The sequence below is a fragment of the Apus apus genome, chromosome 11 (genome assembly GCF_020740795.1).
Source record: "Apus apus isolate bApuApu2 chromosome 11, bApuApu2.pri.cur, whole genome shotgun sequence".
NCBI lineage: Eukaryota > Metazoa > Chordata > Aves > Apodiformes > Apodidae > Apus > Apus apus.
The window spans coordinates 12,509,542-12,534,913 of NC_067292.1; the positions used below are offsets into that span (position 1 = coordinate 12,509,542).

At 39.2% G+C, this 25,372-nt stretch overlaps 1 protein-coding gene across 1 annotated transcript; it reads left to right on the plus strand.

Moving 5' to 3' along the window:
* Positions 1-6,936: 6,936 nt before the first annotated feature.
* LOC127389229 (cytochrome b-c1 complex subunit Rieske, mitochondrial) lies at positions 6,937-8,967 on the plus strand. Its single transcript, XM_051629533.1, has 2 exons — positions 6,937-7,206; positions 8,158-8,967. The coding sequence occupies exons 1-2, from the start codon at positions 6,996-6,998 to the stop codon at positions 8,766-8,768; spliced, it is 822 nt and encodes a 273-aa protein (XP_051485493.1). The 5' UTR covers positions 6,937-6,995; the 3' UTR covers positions 8,769-8,967.
* Positions 8,968-25,372: the final 16,405 nt, after the last annotated feature.

A 25,372-nucleotide genomic window follows, 5' to 3' on the forward strand; every position in this document is an offset into this window, starting at 1 on the left:
CATTTCATTTTAGCACAGCTAACGCTGCCTACAAGAGAACTCATGTGAGTGTGGGGATCTTCTGCTGATGAACTCAGCTGATGACAGCTCTCCAGAGACCACTGATAACATGCGTGTGGACAGCCAGAGCCTCCCTGCTGGGTATCAATGCACAGCACTCATCCTCCTGCTGCCAAACAGGGCATGGCAGAGTGAAAGGCATCAGAAAATATATCCTGGCCAAAATGAAATCAGTGGCAAACATCTGTTCACTGGCAGCCCCCAGATTATACCTCACACCTGGAAGACCTTCCTTTGGAATAGAAAAAAGACAGTCTTTGTGGTAACCTATTTTAAATATTTTGCTGGTGATACATGTGGGAGCATCTGCTCATTTCAGATGATGTCACTCACAGCCAGTGAGTGAGCATACTTTTTGTCCTAGGATTTGAAAAAGATTAAAAAGAAAAATTATTCCCTCTTATTTTTTAATTAGAATTGCCTGCCCCCCAGCAGGTGGAAGGATACTGCCTGCAGGAGTTTTTTTTTTGTTGGCTAAAAACGTGGGTTATATAATCAGCATGGTAATTAGTGAGCTCTTTGCTATTAAAATGAACTCATTACTGCTATATTTTGCTGATTGATCCGCACTTAAGAAGCAATCTAAAAAATGTAAAAAAACATCTTGTGAACCACTTAAAATCTTCAATATGAATATTGAGAAAATGTAACTGACAGTTTGTCTTTGACTAAACTCCAATCTAGAATTCTCTAGCAGTTCAAGCAAATCTGTGTGGAACTGGACTGTAAGTCATACATTGTCCTCCACTATTTGTCAGATTTCCTTTGCAAGGGATGGGATCGGTCAGAGCAAGTAAATACCTCAGATTCTGTAACACTTTCACAAGTGATCTTGCAATCAGACAAACAAAGCAACTAAGTTCCTACACACGTAGTTGTAGAATCACTGGACTGCCCTGGGTGACTCTACGAGTAGGACTGAGGCTGCTCTTTTCCCTGAGGGCTCCCAGGCTTACCATGTCCATGAAGTCCTATTAGTCAGATGGAGAGAGAGCCTTTGAAAAGACAATCACGATTACTCAAAATTAATGATTAGCATGGATCTGAAACTGTTACAGAATGAGTTACTTCCAACTTCATACTCTCTGCCAAGTTTTCTCATGCTTCCAAAAGAATGGATAAATTACCCAACAATTTATAATATTGAAATGCAAGGAGGAGGGAGAAGAATAAGGGAGAGATGAGAGTGGACACATGCCAACTGTTCAAAGAATTTCCTTTCTTCAGGGACATCTCCAGTGAAATTCTGCCTCCAATGAACTCAATGTACAACTCAATGAGCTCAACAGTACCAGTTATTTTAAGCTTTGACCTATTGTCTTGATCTCCATCCTCTAGTGCTTCTAAGCAGTCTGTTCCTTTCTCCCCGACCAGCTCAGGTGCCACTTCATTTCCAAGCTAGCTGTGGCTCTGAGGCTGACCCCATTCTTTCAGGCATAAAAAAAAAAATAATAAAAATTGATTCTCCCATCACCACGACAATCCAATTGGGTACTTATAGGCTCCACTACAGTGCCAAATCATTTTACAAGCTAAATGGACATCACTAGTAACTGAAATGGCTAATTTGTTTTGACAGGGATCATAAGTAACTATGGCTGGCCCAATTCACCCACTATTAAAAGTAAAAAGCAGAGTTCAGTGAGAGCTGGGTGGGGCCCTAAAATCATGCAGCATGGTCACACAGTGCTTACAGGAGGAAGGGAGTATGGATTTCAGCTCAGACATTCATAAAATCAAGGTAGGTCACTGTCCTGGAAGGCATAAGGACAACCACAGCACTGCTCACGTCCTTCCATGTAAATCTGATGGGCACTGTATGCGGACAAATGATCTCTATGATTTATTCAGGTAATTTTCACTCTATGCTCCCACAGACACACTCTCCTGCCAGCATTAATACTACCAATGTGGTGTTTCAGAGCAACTCAGTGAAGATAATATGTTTCAATATTTAAAGGGTCTATTTCCCCCACTCTGTTTTTTCCAGTTTTCATATTTTTGAAAGGAAAGGATTATGCTATTTCAGCCTTTGCTCTTCTTTTTTTAGTGCACTAAGTATTTTTAGGCTTTTTTCCTTCCACAAAAATGAATGGTTATAACATTCATTTTGCTTTAAGAAATTTATTCCTGCTTTCAAGCTGCAGAAACAACTCTCACCGAGTATTATTTTTATCTTTCTTGGAGATGGGTGATTTATTTTTAATTGCTTCTTTAGGCCATGATGCTGCATACCAGTGTGCCTACATTTACTGTGTTCATTAATTTAAGCTTTTTAAAAAAATATGTGAAATCACTTTTCTCTCTTGGAAAGGGAAGTAGTGGTAGATAGAGAGATCAATTATTAATCAGCATTAACTGAAAGTTAAAAAAAAAATAAAATAAAAAGAAAAAAGAAAACACAAAGCATCTTAAGGACTCAAGTGCTCTTGAGTGAATTAATTTATAACAGATCATACTTTCCCAACATAAGTTCTCCTAGAAAATTAAAGTACAGGGAGATGAAGGTCTTATTCCTTAGAGCTATTAAGGTCCTTTTTTTTTTATCTGAAGGCAAAAAACTCCACCACTTAAAATAAAATAAAAAATAATAATTAAAAAAGAGAAAGAGAAGGGAAAAGAACAATCTCTGAGGTTACACGAAGATGTACTTGAAAACAAAGTCTACAGCCAACTCTTCCAAATATTAAACTCCAGTTAATCCAAATCCAGCTGTCCATCCCCTCAAAGTTAATAAATTAATATATTCACAGACGTACAGGATTCTAAACGTGGCAGAATAAATTGTATCATCTATAGATTTCAGTAGATGTAAGTAAATGCACCCTCCGTTATTTCCTGCATTTTAACTGAAAAAATGTTAATTTAAAAACCCTGGAAAAATCCCTCTGCTTCTCAATCCTACATATTTATTACATTGATCATAGGGGAGAGCTCATAAACATACATAAAATTATAGCCTCTTCTGCTAAGAAGCAGTGTATTGAAAAAAGCCAGTACAGAACTGCCTTGAAAATGTGATTCAATTATCTTGTACTCGCTACATTTTATGTAAAGCATCAAACTAGGTTTTAACTCTACCTGATAATATTACTTTTGTCTTTTTATCCTGTTTTTGGGAAAGTAAATTTGGACATAATACTCTAAGTACCACACTGCCACCGAACTTTCTACCAGAGAATAAAGTGAGCAGACAGGCAGGAGTTCATCTGTTGCTATAAATAAATAAATAAATAAATAAATAAATGTTAGTACAATAAATAAAACTAGAAATTAAACTCTCCAACAGGATAATTCTAACTTTGCATAATTAATGTTCAAAGCCAGACAGGATAACATCAGCAAATGTGCCATGCAAGGAGACCCCCAGGTCACACTTGCAGAGTACTCTGAAGTCCAGCACCAAATCTAGAAATGCAGCCACTTGTCATTCTGGGATATGCTGCTGAGCTCCAACCCCTTCCCATCCCTTCCATTTCCCCAAGATATGCTTCAGATGCAAGGCCTGGAATCCTAAGATTTGTCAGCCCTCATCTGCCTACTATTATTTCCTGATTTATTATATTTTCTAAATGAAAGTTTATTCTTCCGAACCAAGGACAAGGCTGGTATGGAATTAGAGTGACCCCATTTTAATAATACAATCACAATTACCTTCTCTGTTGTGAAGTTATTTTCCTGCCGTTGAAGAGCTTGCCAGGACATGCAAATCTATGCTTTATTTTCCTTTTCTTTCCATTTCAGTTTGATACCATAGGCAGTTTTCAATTGGACAAATCCCATCTTACTTTTCTCAGAAATCTAGTCAAGTATGTTCTACAGGATCTGTGGTTTTCATTCCAGTTTCTCAGCATACCTTCTGTCCCCCTCTATCTTTTTTTCCCCTGTTCTAACAGCTGTTTGTCTAGTAACAGTCCCTTCCTTAGAAAATGTCACTCATGAACCTTCATTGCTGTATGAACAAATATCTGCATATGAACCACCCTGGGAAACCCACGGGTTTAAGGTCTGTACTAATATTCCTGTGACCACCTCCTGGCTACAGGTAGTACTAGGAGAGAAAGGAGATACAATAAGAAACCTAGATGAGAGAAACGTAGAAAGGTGAAATAATAAACTACAACAGCATTGCTGATCTGTGTAAGAAAATGCAAAGCTGAGAGCCTGTGAAATGCTCTTCCCTCTAGCCACTTTTCCAAGAACTGAAAGCAGGAAGTGAAACCACAGACCAGAAGAGGAAAGTCAACTGGAGTCCTGCTTCTCTGTGAATGACAAGTAGGTCATTCTTCTGAAGATGTTAGGGAGAAATATGTCAGTCCAGTTGATAAAAGGAGACTAAGGCAAAAAGAAATAGTGAATAAGAAATTTGCCCTAAGTTCACACAGATGAAGCAACCAGAAAAAATCATTGCAGGTTATGGCTCATCTCCTGAGTAGCACATGTTAACTTTGTACCACTGATGATCTTTTTTTTTTATTGACTAATTTATTTGTTACTCCAGGCTAAAGTAATTTTTATTACCTAATGAGTCTCCATAGCCAGGTGAACTGCTTTTCTCTTTTATCTAAGAGTTTCTGTCTTACGGACCTGACCTTGTGGACAGAAGTCAATTTGTCCCAACAGGCTGAGTGTCAGAGCTGTCCTCAGAGTTGCTGACAAAGACAGCACTAATGTGATGACCATCAGGAGCTGTAGCTTACACTGGGGAGGTATTTCAGTATGGCACTGTGGAATACTTACAAAGACAAACCTGAGAAAAATGAGGCTTGTGTTGCTGTTAAAGAACCAAACAGCATCAGTCTGTTCACACTTTTAAAAGCTTTTCTGCTTATAGTATTCCCAGAGTGAAATTCTGAAAATCTAAAGGAGTATTTTAGAATCCCGAGTTTTTCCTGTAACCTACATCCTTGCACGCACTTGCTGTGTCCAGCAGAACATAGGCTAAAGTAATCCTAGACAGAACGCAACATGAATTTTTTCCTCTAAAGTATTATTTTCAACCCAGAAAAGGAACTAATCCTGCCACACTATGTTCATGCTGTTTGTGTTGGCAAATTCAAAATTTACATCACTGTAAAAACTCAGAATCCTTAAAAAAAAATGCAACCAAAACCCCCATAAAACTAAAACCCCCAAAACCCACAACTGGTAACAAAACCTTCTTTAAAAACTAGATCAGTTCGTCAGCCTCATGGTGAAACACCCAATATCTACAGCACACCAACATCTGATGGCCTTAGTAAAACCTCTTGTTTGGTTCTGATCAGATCTTTACCAGGACAATGAGAATTTCATAATATGTCAGAGAATAAGATAAGGAAAAAAATAATACCATGTTTTTATAGTTCTTTCCTCTTAAAATAAATAACGTTTGTAAAACCTGTGCTGTTTAAAAAGGCAGCCTTATGGGTCTTCCTAGTTTCCTGCCTGAATATTATTTCCACCCAAACACTGATTCACAGCCCCAGCAGTTTCTACAAATTACTTTGCCTCCAGAATGGGATTATAGTGTCCTGTAATTACTACTTCTTTATTAACTACAGTTACCAACAATACAGTGTGCTCAGTTGGGCAAATCATTGTCTACCCAGGCACAGATATCACAAACTGCCTGGGAAAGAAATAAATTGTAGATCAATACTACTGGAACTGGAATCACCCATCCCACTTCATTAGAACTCACAGATTTCAGTACCTTTCAGACAACAGATAAAAAGACTCAGAGAATTACTTATATTACAAAGTCAACACCTTAGACAAATATTAACAAAGCCTGTCCCTAAACTACCACTCTACAGAGACAGTTGTGGGTTTTTTTTAATCTACAATCATAAGATATTTTAGTAGTCACACCATTAGCAACAGCTGAATTTTAAAGCAATACCTCCCTATACAGCCACTGTGAAACACTAAAGCTTCACAGCCTTGCACGAACAGTCTGGGTTGACTGGCTGAGAAATTGTGCCAGTTTCTAGAAGACAGCTCAGCTCAAGTGTTTTTCCAACATCCCTGTGTGCCAAGTTTATCTTGCATTTTGGGAAAGTTTGAGAAGCCTGAACTAGTGAGAAGGCTTGACTGGAGCAGGTATGTACCTACTAGCACACCCACCTGATATCAAACTAAATCTTACCATTGGATGCTGTGAGAAGTCAAGGATGAAACGGATGCTATAAAGTAAAATAAATTTGGAAAAAAAAAAAAAAAAACAAAAAACAAAACACAAACAAGCGAAACCACAGATATTTATTTGTTCACCCTAGTTGTCAGTGGAAGAATAAACCTTTCCTTTAGTCCAGGATTCATCCATGGATTACAGCTTTTGTCCTCTTATTCTTGCAATTAAGATAAACAAGTTTGGGGTGAGAACTGGAACCTTGCCCAGGTCTTGGTTAGAAGCTGGGCTGGTTGTTCCAACAAGAGTCCAAGACACTCCTGGCTCTCAGTGCTGCTGCCTGACCAGGACCCTGCCTCTGCACCCAGCAGTATCTCTGCCGGAAAGGGAGGAAAAATCACCAGGGAATTCTGCCTTCTTGTCTCTTAAAAGTGCCATGCCAGCCTTCCTCAGCGCGAGTGACCTGTACCTGACAAGACTGACGTTACGAACTGAACTGACACCTCCAGAACAGCCTCCGGGACTGGATTTGGTTTCAGCTTGCCTGGAGGATGTCATGTGCTGCTTCTTCCTGGGGGAAGGAGCTGGCAGCACCATTGTTTTGCATCAGAATATTTTTCAGTGCAGCCAAAAGGGTGAAATCACATGTATTATGTCATTAGAGAAACCAAACTCCCCGCTCCCCCCGCAGCCCCAGCCCGCCCCGCGCCGGGCGGAAGCAGCGTCCCCGCCCCGCGCCGTGACGCAGGGCGCCCGCTCGGCGCTGCGTGACGCCACCGGGCGCGACAGCGGGAAGGTCGCGGCCGTGACCGCAGCCGCCATCATGCTGTCCGTGGCCGCCCGCTCCGGGCCCTTCGCGCCCTACCTCTCGGCCGCCGCGCACGCCGTGCCCGGCCCAATGAAGCCGCTGGCGCCGGCGGTGGCGCGTCGGGCCGGGAAGGTTCCGCTGGACCTGAAGCGGCCTCTGCTCTGCCGGGAGTCCATGAACGGCCGGTCGGCCCGGGGGGAACTCGTCGCCGGCGCCAGCCTCAACGGTGCGGGCCGGGGGTCGGGACAGCCCCGGGGGTCGGGACAGCCCCGGAGGAGCCGCTCGGGGAAGGGGCGGGCGGGTGTCCCCCCGGGCTGGGCGGACAGAGCCGGTCCCGGGGCTGGGCCGGCACCCCGGGCGGGCCGGGGGCGCTGCCGCCTCCCTCTGCCCCCTCGGTCACCGCTCGACCGATTCCCGTGGGGAGAAAGGGAAACTCACCGCAGCGGCTGGCGAGGGTGTCCTCGGTGCCCGGGGTGCGGCCTGCCCGGCTGGGGGGAAGAAGAGTCCTGAGTTAGTTGAGAGGTTTTGGCTTTTAGTACTTTTTTATTATTATTTGATACATTATTTGAATAGAAACATAGAATGCCAGGTTGAAAGGGACCTCAAGAATCATCTGGTCCAACCTTTTTAGTTAATACTACAGTTTATATGAGATTGCTTAGCACCCTGTCAAGCTGAGACTTTAAACTGTCCAATGTGGGGGAATCTACCACTTCCCTTGGGAGACAATTCCAATGCTTGATTGTCCTCATGGTGAAAAATGTACCTCTTGTGTGCACTGGAATCTCCCCAGGTGCAACTTGTGCCCATTACCCCCTGTCTTTTCCACATGACTCCTTGTAAATAGGGAGTCTCCATCTTCTTGGTACCCACTTTATAAGTACTAGAACTTTGTCATCATTATGATAATACATGATTATGGCTAGAAAACTGAGGGCGCTTAAAAGCCAGCTTCCTTTTGACAACACTTGTGGATTTTATTTTGTAGTTAGAAAGATGCAGGAAAAATCTGTTTTGGTCAAGAAGGTACTTAGATGAGAGGCATGAAAGAAGAAATGTGGACTTGAGAACACATGGTGCATTTTACTCTTGCAGAAAAACAGCTCTGACTGTGAATCACTCTGTCAAAACCATCACTGTTTTCTTTTTTTGAAATTCCATCTTCTTTCCCTTGCAGCACCTGCCAGTGTTCGTTTTGTCCATAATGATGTTGCAGTCCCTGACTTCTCTGACTATCGCCGTCAGGATGTGCTGGATGCCACCACCTCCTCTCAAAGCAGCAGTGAAGCTAGAAAAGGGTTTTCCTACCTGGTGACTGCAACAACATGTGTAGCAACTGCATATGCTGCTAAGAATGCTGTCACCCAGTTTATTTCCAGCCTGAGTGCCTCTGCTGATGTGCTAGCATTGTCAAAGATTGAGATCAAGTTATCTGACATTCCAGAAGGCAAGAACATGGCTTTCAAATGGAGAGGGAAGCCCCTTTTTGTGCGTCACAGAACCCAGGCAGAGATTAAACAGGAAGCAGAAGTTGATGTGTCTCAACTGAGGGATCCGCAGCATGACTTAGACAGAGTGAAGAAACCAGAATGGGTCATATTAGTGGGTGTCTGCACTCATCTTGGTTGTGTTCCCATTGCTAACTCTGGAGATTTTGGCGGTTATTACTGCCCTTGCCATGGCTCCCATTACGATGCCTCTGGCAGAATCAGAAAGGGTCCTGCTCCCCTTAACCTTGAGGTTCCAATTTACCAGTTTATCAATGATGATGTAGTGGTTGTTGGCTGAATATGAGGTGGTTGCTCACTTCCATGTTCCTGTGAATGTACACACAAAAAGGTTGACTAAGATTCTGGGATACTGTAAATCCAGATGATCCTGAAAACACATTAACTCTCTGGCTTGATTCTCATACAGAAGTATGGTCAAATACTTCCTTGTATTGAATTTTAATAAAAACTCGGAGTGAGCACTTGTTCCTGACTTACATGAGCGTGTAATTATTTGTGTAGTGACTTCTAGTGTGTCTAGTCCATGAGATTTTACAGCAGACCCAGAAAATGTTTATGAGACTCTCCTGAAGGACTGCTAATTCAAGATAGACACTGAACTACAAAACTCTTGTTTCCTTAATACCACCTATTTTTACTGTTTAGGTTTGAGTTTTTTCCACTTTACTGCATTATGAGAAGTAAAAAGATCGAAAAAAGATCCTGCTATGAACTTCTAAGAGTCTTTGGAGTAAGCTTCAACATAGGATGGGACAAGATGTAATCTTTTTCCTCCCAGTGTATTTCTGTTTGTTTTGTTTCCAAAGGAAGTGAAGGAAAAAGTAAATAAAAACCTACCTAGAAAACTTTTGCATTGTTTAGAGTCAGCTTATAATTGTTTACCTAGAACAGTAGCAATGCAATGTTATGATGATGTGGACAAAAATAAGCAGGTCAATGTTAGCATTACAAAATTATTTTTTTACTAGCAGATAAGACTTGATCTTAGACATTTCTAAACACCAGATCAGGTGCTTCAAACACTGGAAAACGTGAGACACTTTCAAAATAAATTGAGAAGGAAGTAAAACAGGAAATCCAGGTTTTTCACAGAGTGAAAAATAAATCATCAGAACCACTGAGTTTGGACTGATCTCTAGCATGAGACATAGCAGGAGGTCCTGTTGCCATCAGAGGTATTTTAAGACTCGTGTGTGGAAGTTACCATTTTCATTCAGTATAGGCTAAGCTCCATTTAGGCTGAAACTTTGAAACCTTTTACACTTTGATTCTTACTGAAGGCATGGAGAAACAAATGCAGCCTGAAATAGATACTTTAACTAGTATTGGTCTTCCCAGTACAAAACAAAGCTAGCAATTAGTTGCCTGTGGCACATCAGGAAAAGTGTGCTGTTTCCAGAAGAAAACAACAACAAAGCACCCACCAAACTATATTCCTGTTTGGTTCCCATTCTTGCTGTTCTGTGAACATTTCTGTCTTGTACTGCACTAATGTGCTGCTCCAGTTGCAAAACAGAAAATTAAATCCTCAGAATTCCCTGGGTCTGGAATATTTGGCCTCATGTATCTCATGCCAAGCTGTGATGACAGCTGGGTTAAAGCTGAAGTTTTAAATGGGATTGCTCAGAACACTGATGCATATAGCTCACCTGTTCTTAGACACTTCAGTGGAAAAAAGGACCATTACAAAAGTTCTTGGGTATGCTTTTTACAGCATTGCTTAAAATTGAGCTTTACACTTTTACACCATGTCCAAAAAAACATTTTCAAGAAGACTTGATACAACAAATCATGTCAAACCAGTCCTGAAAGAGATGTTGCCAAACTTGTATGCAAATAACTGGGATTCATGCACATGCCTTGTGTTCTTTCCTAAAATGCTGTGTTTCAGGAAAAGCAGAGTAGTAACTCCTGAAGTAGCATTAGAACATTGCTCATCTGCTTTCAGGGGCTACTCTTAACCTCATCCTAAAAATGTATTTTAGCCCACAGGGGTATTATTTACTCCTATGACTTTTTTAAAACTACTGTAACAATATCAATTATAACAGCCTTTATTCTTGCAGAAAATATTTAAGGTTTTGTTGGGTTTTTTTTGTAAAAGGAAAATACAAGCACTTTTTACGCTCTTAAAGCAGAGGAAGAACACATTGTATAATTAAAAGGCTTTAACATAACATGAACACAAAATGATGTCATTTAACACCTACAGGGAAATACTGTCCTCAATGTTTCAAAAGCTTTAAGATCTCAGCTGTGATTTCAACTTTCCAAATGATATCACTGCATTGTGCTTCTAGCAAAAACCAGAACACATATGTTCTGCTAGCAAAGATGAAATGACATTTTCTGCAGTCCCATACTCCTCCTGGGAACCAGAGGCAAAACAACAGCACAGAGTGTACCAGCGAGCACATACTGTACATGCTCCCTGAGCACATACAACTGGAACCAAGCAAGCTCACCTGCTGGATTTGTTTTCAATTCCTGCCTGTCAGATGAGTCTGCCAGGATTCAGATAAGCTGAACCAGAGCCACAGGGGCATTGGGCACATCCTGAACCTGGTATTTCTGAAATCTTTAGGCTGCAGAATACCTTGTCATTCAGTTATCACAATCCAAGCTGCCACTAAACCCCAAGATCTTCAGTGTTAAACTAGAACCTTACAAACCTTCCCAGCTTTGGTTCCTACAGAACTACAGAAAAGTCCAACAGAAAAATTTCAAGATGCAAGTAGTATGAGCTTATTCACTAATAAGAAAGGAAGATAAAGAGCTCAAACACATCCCTAGAATTAAGCAGAATTAACCAGAGACTACAATGTTGCATGACGTAATGCTGATATCTGGATATATTGAGCCAGAATTCTGTGACACCAGCTTTCCAATAAAAGTGTCATCCATTTCAGGCATTCTGCCTCAATTTATGCAAGCAGCAGCCAGTGACAATTTAAAACCATTGTGTCCACCCTATTTTGTGAGCAACCCACATCCTATGTGCACACAAATATTAATCCTAATGAATAATTTACTTTGTGCCCCATGAAAGAAGAAAACTATTAGATTGCTTTGTCCCTTTCTTTTTCAAATTGATTCAGACAGAGCAAAGTTCCCATAGCTGAAGTGGTCAAAAACAACAACAACAAAAAATGTTACCCATATTACAACAGGCTCAGGATGTTGGAATGTGGATATTGTTCAGCTGAGGCACCTGATTTTGCCAGATGAATTTAAAGGCCAACCTTACAGAAAGACACTGATATTCTAAATCTGACATAGCATATCTAGTAGACCAACCCTGCATTATTGTACACAAAGAAAAAACCTACCTATAGATATTTATACACACCTATTTGTGCATGTAAATGAGTATATGTCAAACTCTTAGAATGTAATAATTTAATCTTTACTAGGATGTCTTCTGTATCTTTTTGGAAGGTTGGACATTCATCCAATAATTTTTCTCAGGCTGTAATCACAGTGTCGCTCAGCTCGTCCTGCTCACTTTTCTTAACCTACTGGAAGAGTTGTTTGTGACCATTTCATTTCATTGAATGTGACAAAGACCTTCTCACCTTGTGCCAATTATTTTTCAGAAACATTTGTTTTTGAAGACAGTTCCCTATTTTGTCAGATAATCTGTCTGTACTTATAGCTCATATCAATAGATATGGGCCATTCTCACAAACAGTCTATAAATCATCAACGTTTTCCAGCCTGAATTTCTTGTCATGTCTAGGCTGCTCTACCGAGGTCACTAAAGGCTGCCATTGCCTGTGCTATTTATCTTCCAGATTTTTCTCTCTACCTTACAAGCTGATATTCATTTCCCAGGCAAACATACTTCCACATATGCCAGTAGGTCACCTACTCTGCAGGAGGTATCACATCCAGTACTTTCTCTTGTAGACAGGAGTGATGCTCCAGAGCCTCTGTGAGCACACTTAAAAACTCTGGCCCCTTCATTTTAGTTAGACTTGTAACCCCAGTGAAAAACACATGGATTTATCAACTGGGAAGGTTAAAACAAGTCTGGAAAATTAGTGATACAATCGTAAAGTCACAGTCTAGCTTGTGGTTATAGATTAGGCAGGCTTTCTGTCTAGAGCCTATCAGTCTATAAATAATTATAGTCTCAATTAATCCAGTGTTTTTCTACAGAGCATAAATATCTTCAAAGAATCAGCATGAACCAGGTTGTTGCAATCAAAGCACATAGCACACGGGAGTACGTTTATCATCAGTACAATGGTAGCCTAAAGCTGTCTCATCTTTTGTGCCAAACTGAATGGTGCTTTGGGGCTTCAATCTTCAGTGGCTAAATACCTGCCCCGTGAGCAGCAATGAATTACAATTTCTGGATCACCAAAGCTCCCTGCATGCAGCATGGCCAGAGCCACAGCCCCTGTACCTTCAGTGGAGGAGATTTAGCAACCTATGAAGAAAATTCTCTTTGGTCTCTGAGTGCACTTCTCCCCACCATGTTCATGATATTTAAGCCATTTTACATTCCACAAAGACCAGAGGCAGCAGAAATTGCCACATTCTGTGTTTTTTAGCTATCTTTGATTAATTGGTAGCCTATCATCAGTATGTTTCTCCCAGGTGAAATACAATCGATTAACATTTTTGGCAGCCTCACATGTGCTGCTTTTGCTGTCCTTACTGGAATGTTTTTTAGCTGATTTGTATTTGTTTGGACAATAAAATACAGTTGTCTCCATTATCTGCTGTAATTAGTTTTATCAACATCAGTATGTTCTTCATGGAAGAAAAAAATTCAAACATTGCACCTCTTTGGTTTCTATCTTACATTTTTTAGACTTGGTTCCAAAGCTATTATTTCCTATGCAGCTTTTGGAAAAATCTACATCTATCTGTTGATATTTCTGTTCTGAAATAAATCACAGCAATTAAATAATACTGAAGTCCTGGACTAGAATTATCTTTAGCAACTCATTTAACTAATGTTTATAAAAACACTTTCATCTAAGGATCTTAAAGACAGCTATTACCATTATCTTATAAGCTGTACCCCAGTTGCACTGCAGGGTGTATTCCTGAATGACATGCTGCTTTGAAGTCTTCAAACTACAGAAGAAAGTCATGGCTTAGGGATATTTTTGACAACTAACTGTAGTTTTTGATAAAACTCTTCCAAGTGACTCTATGAGAACCTAAGTCTCAGTGTTTCCATTATTCTTGGTTCATTTTATTTAGGCCAAGATTAGCTTGTCACCCACTCCTCTCCAATCTCTGACTCTGCAGTAAAGTCCTTCATTGTAACCACAGAAACTCGTCTATATGCAGCACAAATTTTTTCTGTTTCTTTTATGTACTAATAGTTGCTATAACCAACTCATTCTGCCAAATCGTCATACATAGTTTCCATATGTGTTTGTTTAAAGTCATATTTTCTTTCAGCTGTGAAAGGTAATTTAGATATGACATATCTACTATGTAGACATTACTCTAGGTACTGTAGAGAAGTTCTGGTCCTTTCCCCCATGGCCATTTCCACCCCAGCAGAATGACACGGTCTCACAAGGAATGGCAATACTCAGAATACAATTACGTACAGAACAGCACGGGTAGCTTGAAAAACTGATTCAAGTGAGGGAGTCCAGCACTACCCAGCTCAACACACAGGTTACAGGGGTTCATACATTCTGCAGATTCTTCACAGACTTGCATCAACCTCCCACTGGACCAGTATGTTTGATCAATGATTGACCTGAATTTAAATAATTTTAAACTCATCTTTCATGTAGCACAAATCAGAGAAGAGTACAGCAAGAGTAACTGACAGAAATCTTAAGGACATACGTTAGCAGGAGTCTACATCTTCTGCTGGCATAGTATTTAACACCATCTACTCTCTCACTCGTGAGTTGTAATTGGATGAGTCTCTCCACACATAGAGAAGGAGAAAGTGAGTGGGAAGATGCTCAGGAACCTGACTAAAACTGCTGAAAAGACTGCTCTTTTAAAGACATATTTAAAGCAGCAGAGCAGAATTTTCTGGTTTCAGGATGAAACACATCTCGTAACACAGACACTGCTCACCTACTGGTTAAATCTTTCCAATGCACCATTTAGATCATCTCTAAAATTAACAACAAATAAAAAGGGAAAAGCAGCAATAAAAAGCATGCAGATAAATCTTCAAACAACAAATGTAAAGCAAAAGAAAGGAAATATGAATTACACACAATATCATTGCTTCAGAATGCAAGCCAGGCAGAAAAATACAGGTAGTTTAACAAGGGGAATAGAAAACTCAAAGAGGAAGGTCCGTCTGTGGCTTTTGAATACAATGCTCCAGGCTAAGTCTCTGGTTCAAGAGCAGCCTACAGCAGATGACTGCTGGAAACCACGACTGTAAATTCAGAGGAAGGACAACTCTGGTCTTGCACGTTTCTTGTGCTGTTTCCAAAAGTATTTGCTACTAGTTGATGCTGTAGATAGGGTGAGCCAGCTGTGACCCCACAGTATTTCTTAAGCTCCCAGGGGAGCAAGGAGCCCAGTGGCACTGGTAATTGTCTTTCTCAGTGGCAATAATCTGCCCTGCATTTTATGATCTCTGTGATGAAGCAACAGACTTCTACAAATTTATTTAGAGCTCTTTGAATAAAGTACCCTATATATAGTGGGTGACAGTTACCAGCAATATTATTGTTATTATGATTACTGTAGAGAAGATTTCAGTGTAAAAATGTTTATAGAGCCAAGGTTTATATAGACTGATTTCACATTGCACCGCCTACACTAAAATACTCCTCTGAATAAAAGAACACAATAATTCTAGGATAAGCTGAATCCAGAGGTTTGAATAGCAACTGTAATGGCTCCCTTAGAGCCAAGCCAATTCCAGAGCAAATGGATAGCTCACATTTCATCTCCCAAATGAGACAGGAAAAGGCCAGTAAGAACATTCCTCATAAGCAAAAAGGTTTAAAACTTGAATATAAACTTGTAAAACTTGCATATATTTTAGATTATTGGTACTTGGCTGCTTTATAATGAAAGCTGTGGTCAATAAATATTTCTAGGCAAGATAAGGATGATCTTTGATATACCAAACAGCTCGGAAGAGTATCTCAGCATAGAATACTATTTGGGTTTGCATCAATTCTTCATTTTTACTGTGCTCTTTGGATAGTGTTCTGATCCCTGCTACCCCAAGTACCACAGGTAGTAGTATCCAAAATATCCCAAACTTCTCCATTTTTTTTCCAAATTTTAACTGCAGTAACGAGATCAGCTTGTATTGATCATAGCTTAATTTAGCGTCTTCAGAGGACTCCTTTTTAAACAGAGGCTACAACTGTAGCCAACATGTTGCCTTAATCAAAGCAGCCAGAAAACACAATTCATTTGCTTAGTAACACTTGTTGCTGTTACCTCCTGATGCACCATTTCATTACAGAATTGGGTAGGGCAACCTATTATAGAAGCTGCTTATGAAACTGATCAAATAAACTTTGGACCAATCCTGCAATACAGCATCAGCCTCCCGATTAAGCAGAAATGAGATTTCTTAAGATAATATAAATTTGTAGGAATTGGTCCAGGGTTTTATAAATAAAGGTTTTTTAAACTATTAATTATTTAATCAAGCCTATTTACCTTAGAATTATTATCAACTTGTTTAAATCATGTTAATACAGTTATTATTCTTTAAGTCTTTATAAAGAAAAAAAAAGGTAAGCTATCTGTCTCCTGTAAATAATATACTAATTACATTTTCTCCACACAAAACAATTCATTCTGAACAGTAACACTGCATTATAAAACAATTCCAAATAAAACATGCTCTAATTATAATTCCAAAGCTTACATTATTTTTTAAACTTGTGTTGGCTTTTAGATAATTATAATTGAAACAACTTACTCTATGTTTTAATAACACAGTTGTCAAATAAAGCCATAATGCCCAACTGATGACTAACCACAATGTGTAATTCCCTTTAAAAGCTAATTGACAATTGATTTTGTTAAATACTGAAAGAATTCATCATTATTAACACTATTACAATGAAATTCAAAGGAATTCGGAAAGATTTATCTCGGAGCATTTCTGCAAATATTAGTCCTACTGAAGAGAATAACAAAGCAGGTTAGAACCACAGCATCCTCTTCCCTAGTTCATAGACAGAATATGAAATACAAGATGTAACTGAGGGGCTTGGTGCTTTTTGTAGGTGCATGATGGTTTCTGTGCACAGTGGCAGCACCATGCATTACTCTCAGTCCTCTTCCTGGGCCTGGCCAATGCCATCATCCCTGCTATTCATTCCTCTGCTGAATTTTTTTCTTCCCCATCCTTACAAGAAAAACTCCTGATCTCATCTTTAAGGGCTTACAGGATCTTCTTTCTCTACTTAAGCCTTCATCTCCCTTCAAACCTGTTATGGTGCATTCCCTTCCAGACCTTCCTTCTCTGCTGCCTCCATAAGGCTGTATGATGGAGCTCCTGGTAACATGCAGTGTGTGATAGAGCAGGAAGGGGAGAGTCTGCAAGACCCTATTTCAGGAGCTTAAGTCTAATCTAATCAGCTGATCTTTGCTGATTTTCTATTGAAACAAGGAGTTATTCATCGACATGGGAAACTACACGTGAACATACCCATGATTATAAATTGCTGAAGATATGGAGACAGCTGGTGGGGAATCCAACCTTTCTAAATTGCCATATAGCAGGCTGCGAGCATAAGATGACTGGAAACCTCATACAAGAAAGCCAGGTTCCTGTGAGAAATTGGCTTAAGCTGCAAATATTAAGGTATCTGTTACTACAAAGTTGTGAACCTTGAATCCAAACTCAGAGCCATTATTTGCTTCCCAGTGCAATGGTTTAGACTTCCTGGCTTCCCATTAGCTCCACCAGATTAGAATAGAGTACATAGCTAAGCCAAGCTTGTCAGAGCCTGGAATACATATTCTACATTATCACATACAAAGACAACAGTCAGTAAATTATGAAACAAAAAAAAAAAAAAAAAAGGAGAAAAGCCTTAACCAATGCAACTGTAAAAAACCAAAACAAACAAACAATCTTGATAAAATAACTTAAAGTATGCAATTATTCAACAAAACCAATCTCAGTGTGCAATTTTGAGATAATAGGCTAAAATGAAAGAGAGAGCACACCCCTGCCTGATCAAAAGCCAGTCTGGTCAGAATGCTTAACTGACAATAACAAAATATTGTATAACAAACAGTTAGAATGGTCAGATCCTTTCAAAAAAGTAGAGAGCTTTGTATAAGGCACTAACTATAAAACCATAATCCTATTTACTATTTTCCATGAAACAAGAATATGAGAGCATTTGTTTCAATGGAAAGCCACACACATCTTTGTGAGCTCTGCATAAGCAGATAACGACAGTCGGACTTCCCAGCTTCCCCTCCCTGATCTCTTCTGGGGAACTGCCTTCAGTATGAAAAGAAATAAATAATCCACACTGGTTCCTTTGTTTGTGCATACTTTTGCATCTATCTGTCATCATACCTGAGGAAACTGATCCCTGGTTTACATCTCTGGTTTATTAGAAATACTGGGGAATGTTTAAAAAAATAAAGCAAAACCAAAACACAGCACAACATAGGAACTGCTTGTGGATGTCACTAGCAGAAAACAGTAATTGAGGAGACAATTTCTTAGGTTTAGTTAAAAGGCAGCCAAAAACTGAAAACAACTTCCATCCATGTAGAAAAATATTAGGCATTCAGTGCTAGCAGTCCTGATATTCCAAATGAATTACCAAAGGAAATTGGGAAAACAGTGTTTTTCTTTATTTGGGAAAAGAAAAAATGTCTAATGAGTATCTTGCCTGGGCAACCTTTCTGCATTTCTTCATTGGAACTAACACACAGATCTTGCTAGAAGTACAGTGTGATTTTCCATGGACAGATAAGAATATCCTGGATTTACATTAACTTGGGTGCCAACTACTAGTGTGTGTGCCTGTTTATGCACATGTATACATTCTGTCAGAGAAATAAGTCATTGACCACAAGCACTGCTCATGTTACTCGCATGCTGAGAGGTGAATGTGTGCAAAGAGGAATTTCATTTGCAAACAGGAATTTCAATTTAAGGACATGGTTTACATATTTTTTTCAAGAGGATTGCTACCCTCTTGAAAATCAGACCTGCTATGTCACATGAATCACACACGTGACAGTTCACACTCATGCTTCCACATTTAGATTTTGTTTTCATTGTTCCCATTAGGTGTTTCTTTCTGGCTATAATTAATCACATTTCAAAGTACAAAGATAATTATCTCCATGTCAAATAAGCTATTTTCAAATGAAGAACTATTTCTGCTTAATTTTTCCCATCTTGAAAGCAAAATAGTGATACCCAGGTCTTTTATGTCATTTCTTTATGAACATCAGGTTATGATAAGCTACTTTCTGAACCACTGCTTGAATGCCATTTATTTTTACATAGCTTTGCATAATAAAATGGGCATTTTAGATAACTTTTCAAAGGGCAGATAATAATTCTCTGAAGATTTCATTAAATCATTCTTTTCATGTTAAATTAATGTGCCAAGTTAATTTTGGAATACACAAACCAAGATATTTAATCGCTTCGTGGTAAGTATGTACAACTTAGAATTTTATCACGCAGCTTTAAATTTTAAAACTCCACATATTTCTGTGTGTCTCAAGGTATTTAAATGTTTGTGTATTTACTAGTACGCGCAATAAGATGTACTTAATAAACTGGCAATTCCGTGTGCATATCAAATGTCATTTTCTCTCCAATAATTCTTTTGTATCCTATTTTCCTAAAGCATGGATAAATGATAGGGATTTTCTTGGAAGAAGGCAGTTCTAAACAAATTAACATGGAAAACCTGAAGGATAATGATCAGTTTTCATGAACAGGTAACTCACGTTACAAAAGGCAGCTGCACAAGAGCAGGACAGCAGAACTTGGCACTGAAGTCAGACTTACTTTACCTCAGATTTCACAAGATCACTTCCCTCTTCCCCTTCCCCCCCCCCCTTAAGTAAACATAAAGGAGTGCACCAAAATTGCACCATGGAAAATGCAGTTAGTTGGAAACCAGCTCAACTGATTTTTGAGTCTGAGTTTCAGAAAAAGGTCAGCTTTAAGTGCACAAAGTCAAAACAAAACTTAACACAAAACCCCTGCTCCCAGTTTAAAAAATCCTAAGATGCTCCTTGTGGTTATTTCATGACTGATTCTGCAAGTGCTCCTTTCAGGCTTTCTCACTGGTAAACAAAATCACCACCTACTGAATATCTGTGGTTAAAAAGATAAGTATGCACTGCTAAAGTAATTAATGTAACATCTTTAATAAGGGAGATTTCTATGAGCTTTAAGGGTACAAAGAAAGCTGAAAGTCCAGCAACAATTATTTACTAAAACTGTCAACATGGAGAAAGATTTGACTTGAGATTTTAGAGCAAAACGGTACCTTTAACAGCCATCAGTAATTATTATTATTGCTTTAATAATATGGTTAGGTGCATATTTTAGTTTTTCTTGGTAATATTGTGCTCTAAGGATGCTTAACTCAGCAACACACACAGGGAATGCCTTCCTAATGGATCACAAGCATACTTAAGCATGATCCACCTGCTCTGTTCTGGCATTTTTGCTTGTATTAAAGAGAACAATAAGTTTAATGACTAATTGTCCTACATTAGTAGAAGAAAGTACTTCGCATAAGTTGCATTCCTGGAAGCTCAGTGAACTTATGCTAAAGGACATGAAAAGCACAGAGCAAACAAATTTTATACTTCTTAATAGGATACATAAAAATGTAAGTTTTAAAGCTCTTCCAGAACAAATATAGTCAGCATTATGATACACAGTAATTCCTCATCAGAAAGACATGCAGAATATACTTTAAGAGCAGACTTATGCCCCTTTAAATTCAAGATCACTAGAGCTCACCAAATTCAGACAGCCAGCAAGCTAACAACTCAGTATAATCTAAACATCACTGAAAGTGAAGTACGTGCCCAAATGCTTCATTGACACAGTCTGAAATAATGTGTATGGTGAGCTCACAACTGTTACCATCTTGGGTTTTTACACATACATTTGTATTTCTACAAAAATAAACAAGTATTTGTCAAAATATTTTTTTCCAGTGGTAGAAAAGTGTGCATGCATGTCAAAATGTGGGGATTGTGTGAAAAAGCAAAACTAGCTCATTCTCTGTCCTTCACAACCTAAAGCCAATGGAGTGCACACTTATTGGAGTATGCCTATGGGAGTTCAGCTTATTCATGCAAGTCCTTAAAGGGTTAAGCCCCTGGTTCATTTTCAATGGTTTAAAATTATCTTGTATTCATTATAAAAAGTCATTATTTGTCTGAATGAAGAGGAAAAAGGAAGAGCAACTGGTAAAAGTGAGGACAGAAAGTATACACTCTAATATGTGCCCAGGTCCTGATCAGCATCCAGTTGTGAGTACCAGCACTTCTCAATGGGATGAAAATTTGTTGATAGGTTGCATGTGCAATTGAGCAACACAAATACCTCATTCTCAGCAACACCAAGGGCTAAGGCTGCACTTCTGAAAATAATTATTTTTTTTGAATACACAATTTTGAGGGTCATTGCCCATAGCTTGCTGAAAATGCTATCTTTGGGAATCTAGACTTATTTGTCTGGCCATGGGTTTGTATTTCACAGTGCAAGATAAGGCCTATTTGCTGCTATTGCCCATCACAATGTAATCAGCTTCTGTTATTATAATCAGTTTATTCATGCTTCTATAGCATACTGTGCTATGCTCAAGTTCAATCAGAAGAGATTTATTGTAGGAATGACTTGTTTGTTGATTTGCTTGCCTCCCCCTCCTCCCAGACAGCATGGAGGTATGTAGGTGGGTTGCAACATTTTAATGGTTTTCTAAACATAAATTGATGTAGCTTCTGGCAAAGTTTTTAAACTGATGCCGAACTACAGCGTCTAATTCTCATTTTGCAGAACACAATTAATATCTAGCAGCTTCTGCCTCTTCACATTAACAGAAATTGTTTCCATGCAGGGTAAACAAAGTGAGAAAATGAGGGCACTGCTGCCTACATTTGGGAAATGTTGCCAAAGGCAGCAGGCCAGGGCCAAAGGGAAACTCAATTCTCCTGCAGACAGTTGTCCTGTGCTGAAGGTTAGCTGTAAGACAGCCTGCCTGAGCACACTACTATCTTAGCGTAAGTGGAATTTTCTCCTGGTTTATAGAACTGTAAGCCTTCTTTCCTACATTTACAGCCACGCAGGCACTTTTTTCTATTACCAGAAGCACTTCAGGGGTTTGCTAATGCATTGGAAGCACCTTTCTGATACAGCATGTATAAATATGTACAGCAATAAATCAATAAGCATTATGCTACTCCATGACGTGTGGAAGGGGATCATTGCATTATGCTGAGAGAGGGGAGGGGGAAAAAAAAAAAAAAGACAAACCAATGCACATTATAATAGGAAGGTGCATTTTTATGTGCAGAGAATCTAAGGTATATTATACCTTAATAGGAGAGGAAAATAATTACAGGGTATGCTACTTGCCAAAAGCAATCAGTATCACATGACAACTGTCAGCATAGGCTTATTAGAGAGGGTTGCATTAGAAGACAATATGCCTCATGAGGAAGATGGAGGCATTATTAAAACATAATGCACACATACAGAGATGCATGCATTACACAGTGACAAGCTAATGCTTCCCAGGAAAATATAGTGTTTTAAGCAGAGCTTTAATTATTTCATCTCCTTGTTCAAGTGTACAAAGCCCTAGCCAAGAATGCTTCTCCCTTTCCATCGGTTTAAATAACACCTTTCTCCTATTTAGTTGGTAGCTCCTATTTGTTACTCTATTGCCACCAGAGAAAAAAAAAAAAACACTAGTGGCATTAACGAAATATTAATTGCATTAATTAAGAGGTTTTGATTTTAAATTTCTACAGTGAAATTAAAATTGTTTCTGAAAAATTGGACGAACACGTTCATAGTCCTATGTTTTGTTATTTATTTGGTATATTTGTTCAATAAATCAGCCTCTTCCTTTAATTAAACACATTTTATACTCTTATTGCCATTGCATAAAGTCCAAAAGTCACAACAGGGAATACATTAGTGAGCCATTACACACTTCATGGATGACTGAAAGCACTTAGCATCACCTCAAACATCACAATGCTCTAGAGAACGAAATTATGATGGTGATCATTAATGTTAACAATCACTTGTTAATTGAGAATCTCCCAGTGACTTCCACCAGGTCTGGATCCAGCTCACCATACCCTGCAACTCAACCTCTCCTGGCAGCTTGTCCCCCTGTAGAGCTCCTCTCCCTCTCCTCCTCTGCTCTCCAGTGTCCTGTGCTGCCAAAGCAGCTTCTCTCCAGCAATGGGGACAGAATCTAGATTTTGGACAAGACCCAGCAGCAGAGTCAGGCCTCAGCTCAGTTCCAGGGAATCCTGCATCTTGAGTAAATTAAATATTAGTGGTAGGTAACACTGCACCACTGGCTTTGTGTCTGATTTAACAAAACCAAACACTGAAATGCAGAAATAAACCCAATTCAAGCTGTTCTCGCCAGGCCACATGGGGTCCAGAATGTTTGCTGAATACTCCAGAAGCCTATTCCAAACAAACACATTGGCACAAAAGGAAGCAGGAAGAGACAAAGGGTGGAGAATATTACCCAGTTTCTGTTCAAGATTCCTAAGTCCCAAGGCCACAAAAAAACCCACAGAGTCTAAGTTACAGCGATACTCAAAGATATATTTGTGTGTGAGCTTCAACATGTAAACAAGCTTTACAGGACAGTGCCATAGGGCTTGTAGCCACTGTAACTCCTTTATTTTCATTATCTGAAATAAAGTGCTTCCATGGCCTTTCCGTCTCTATTTCCTTTTTCTACACCAAAATCTGGACACTATGAAGTTTTCTCTCTATAATAGTCTCTATATTTGAGATTATTAACCAAAAACAGAGTATCTTGGGGTTTTTTTTCTTTTCTGAAAATGTCTATATCAATGATAATTTAATCTCCTTTGCAATCACTTAAAACTCCATTCAATTAAGGTAGCTTTTACCATATGCCTCAAAAAACTTCCTATGTGCAAAATTTTTCTTTATTTATGTTTCCTGGTTCTAAATGCTTGTGCTCTATTGATTGCTGTAATTCAGATCTAATTGCACTTTTACGAAGCATAATGAATAGATTACAGTTGAGCTAGGAGGAAGCCAAACATCAATTATTAATATGAAAGAGCTGGCCTTTACCACGTCTGTATTATTTACCTTGGGGAGTTTAGGAACCTGATGAATAATATTTATTCTTGTAAATCAACCACTTCAAAATATTTGTTTCCATTAAGGAAAGCAACCAAACGAATAAAATACACTTTCAGCAAATGCAAACAAGCTCTTAGTGTCTGTAACAATACGTGAACACATGACACACTTTCACAGAAGGAGGCAGCCTTGATATTTCAGAAAGCAGCCTATATATTCTTCACCAAGAATAAATACAGCTGGTTGATCTCCAGATTAGCCTTTAGCACAGGGTCTTTGCTTACTGTTTCAGTCGTTATTATTTTAAATTATACCTCTTATCTTTGTCTCTTTGGATAATTCACCTGCCCAAAGAAGTTATGCCTTTTCTGCCACTAGTTTGGTGTCCTGCAGAATGATCTGGCTTGATGCAGAGCCTGCCTGGCCAAAGCAGAGGGGCTGGCAGTTTTCAATCACATGCACAAAAACATCAAGCATTTCACCTTAGGAGTGAATTTCAGACACATCCACAGGCAGACGGTATCAGCCACAATTCCCCTTCAGTATTTAACCATTTTTTAAGGCAGTCACACAGAGCATAGATACTGTGGTTAGTCTGCAGGTAGAGGTGAATTTCTTCCAGTGAATGAATACTACCCTTAATAGCTATTGTTTCTCAAATAAAAACATTCACCAAAAGCTAATTCTGTAAATTTCTACTATGTCGTAGACAAGAACTCACTGTACAATATTAATTAGTTAGCCACTTGCAGCTAGGGCTGGAGGCATTCATCATCCTTCCAAAAGCATGCGTATCACCATCTGTAATATCCTCTCAGTATTTTGGCTCTGAATGAGATAAAACATTTAACATGTTGGCTGCTAAAAGTTAGCCTATTTGTTACAAAACCAGAAAAGGTGAATTCTGTTGTGCTGCTCCTTTGAGCGTACAACCTCAGAATTTGCCACTGGGGTATAGTCTCTCACCAAAAAGTCTGGAGGGGAATCAAGTGAAATCTGTGCACAATATTCAACTGCAACAGAGTTAATGAGCTCTTTTCTCTATCTGATTAGAGAAAATCAGCCCTTTCTACCATCAGGCAACTTTTAGCTGCTCCTGAAACATATAGGTTTCTGTTTCTTTTCAATTGTTTGGAAATAATATTGGTGCAACACTAGTCTAGTAACTGCACATCTGTGATGAAAACTTAGGGCTAGATCATAACAAGAAGGAAAACAAGATGCTTCTCCTTATTTGATTACTGATTAGAAATGCCCTGTGCAACACACTTGGATATGAGGAATACAATCAGGGAAGACTGATAGCTCAGCTTCACAGGATTCCTCTCCCCAGACATTCCTCTCTTTCTGCTGTCCTGCAGAGGGTTCAGGGCATGTCCAAACCTCTCAGTTCTCTTCTCCAATGTATTAATAGGCCACCTACACACACACCCACCTCTAAATCTCCTTCAGGTAGATTCCTGGACCTGAAGATTCCCTTACCCAATTTCAGGGGTAGAGCTTTCCAGAATATAATCTCTGCTGTGCAGATAAACATGCACTGCTTCACACCTGTGAATATTCACGTTTTCACATGATGC

What these genes read in the sequence shown, in the direction of transcription:
- LOC127389229 (XM_051629533.1), top strand. Translation starts at nt 6,996, where the DNA reads ATGCTGTCCGTGGCCGCCCGCTCCGGGCCCTTCGCGCCCTACCTCTCG. An exon ending in CGCCGGCGCCAGCCTCAACG is followed by an intron (nt 7,207 to 8,157) that starts GTGCGGGCCGGG and finishes TTTCCCTTGCAG; the next exon opens with CACCTGCCAGTGTTCGTTTT.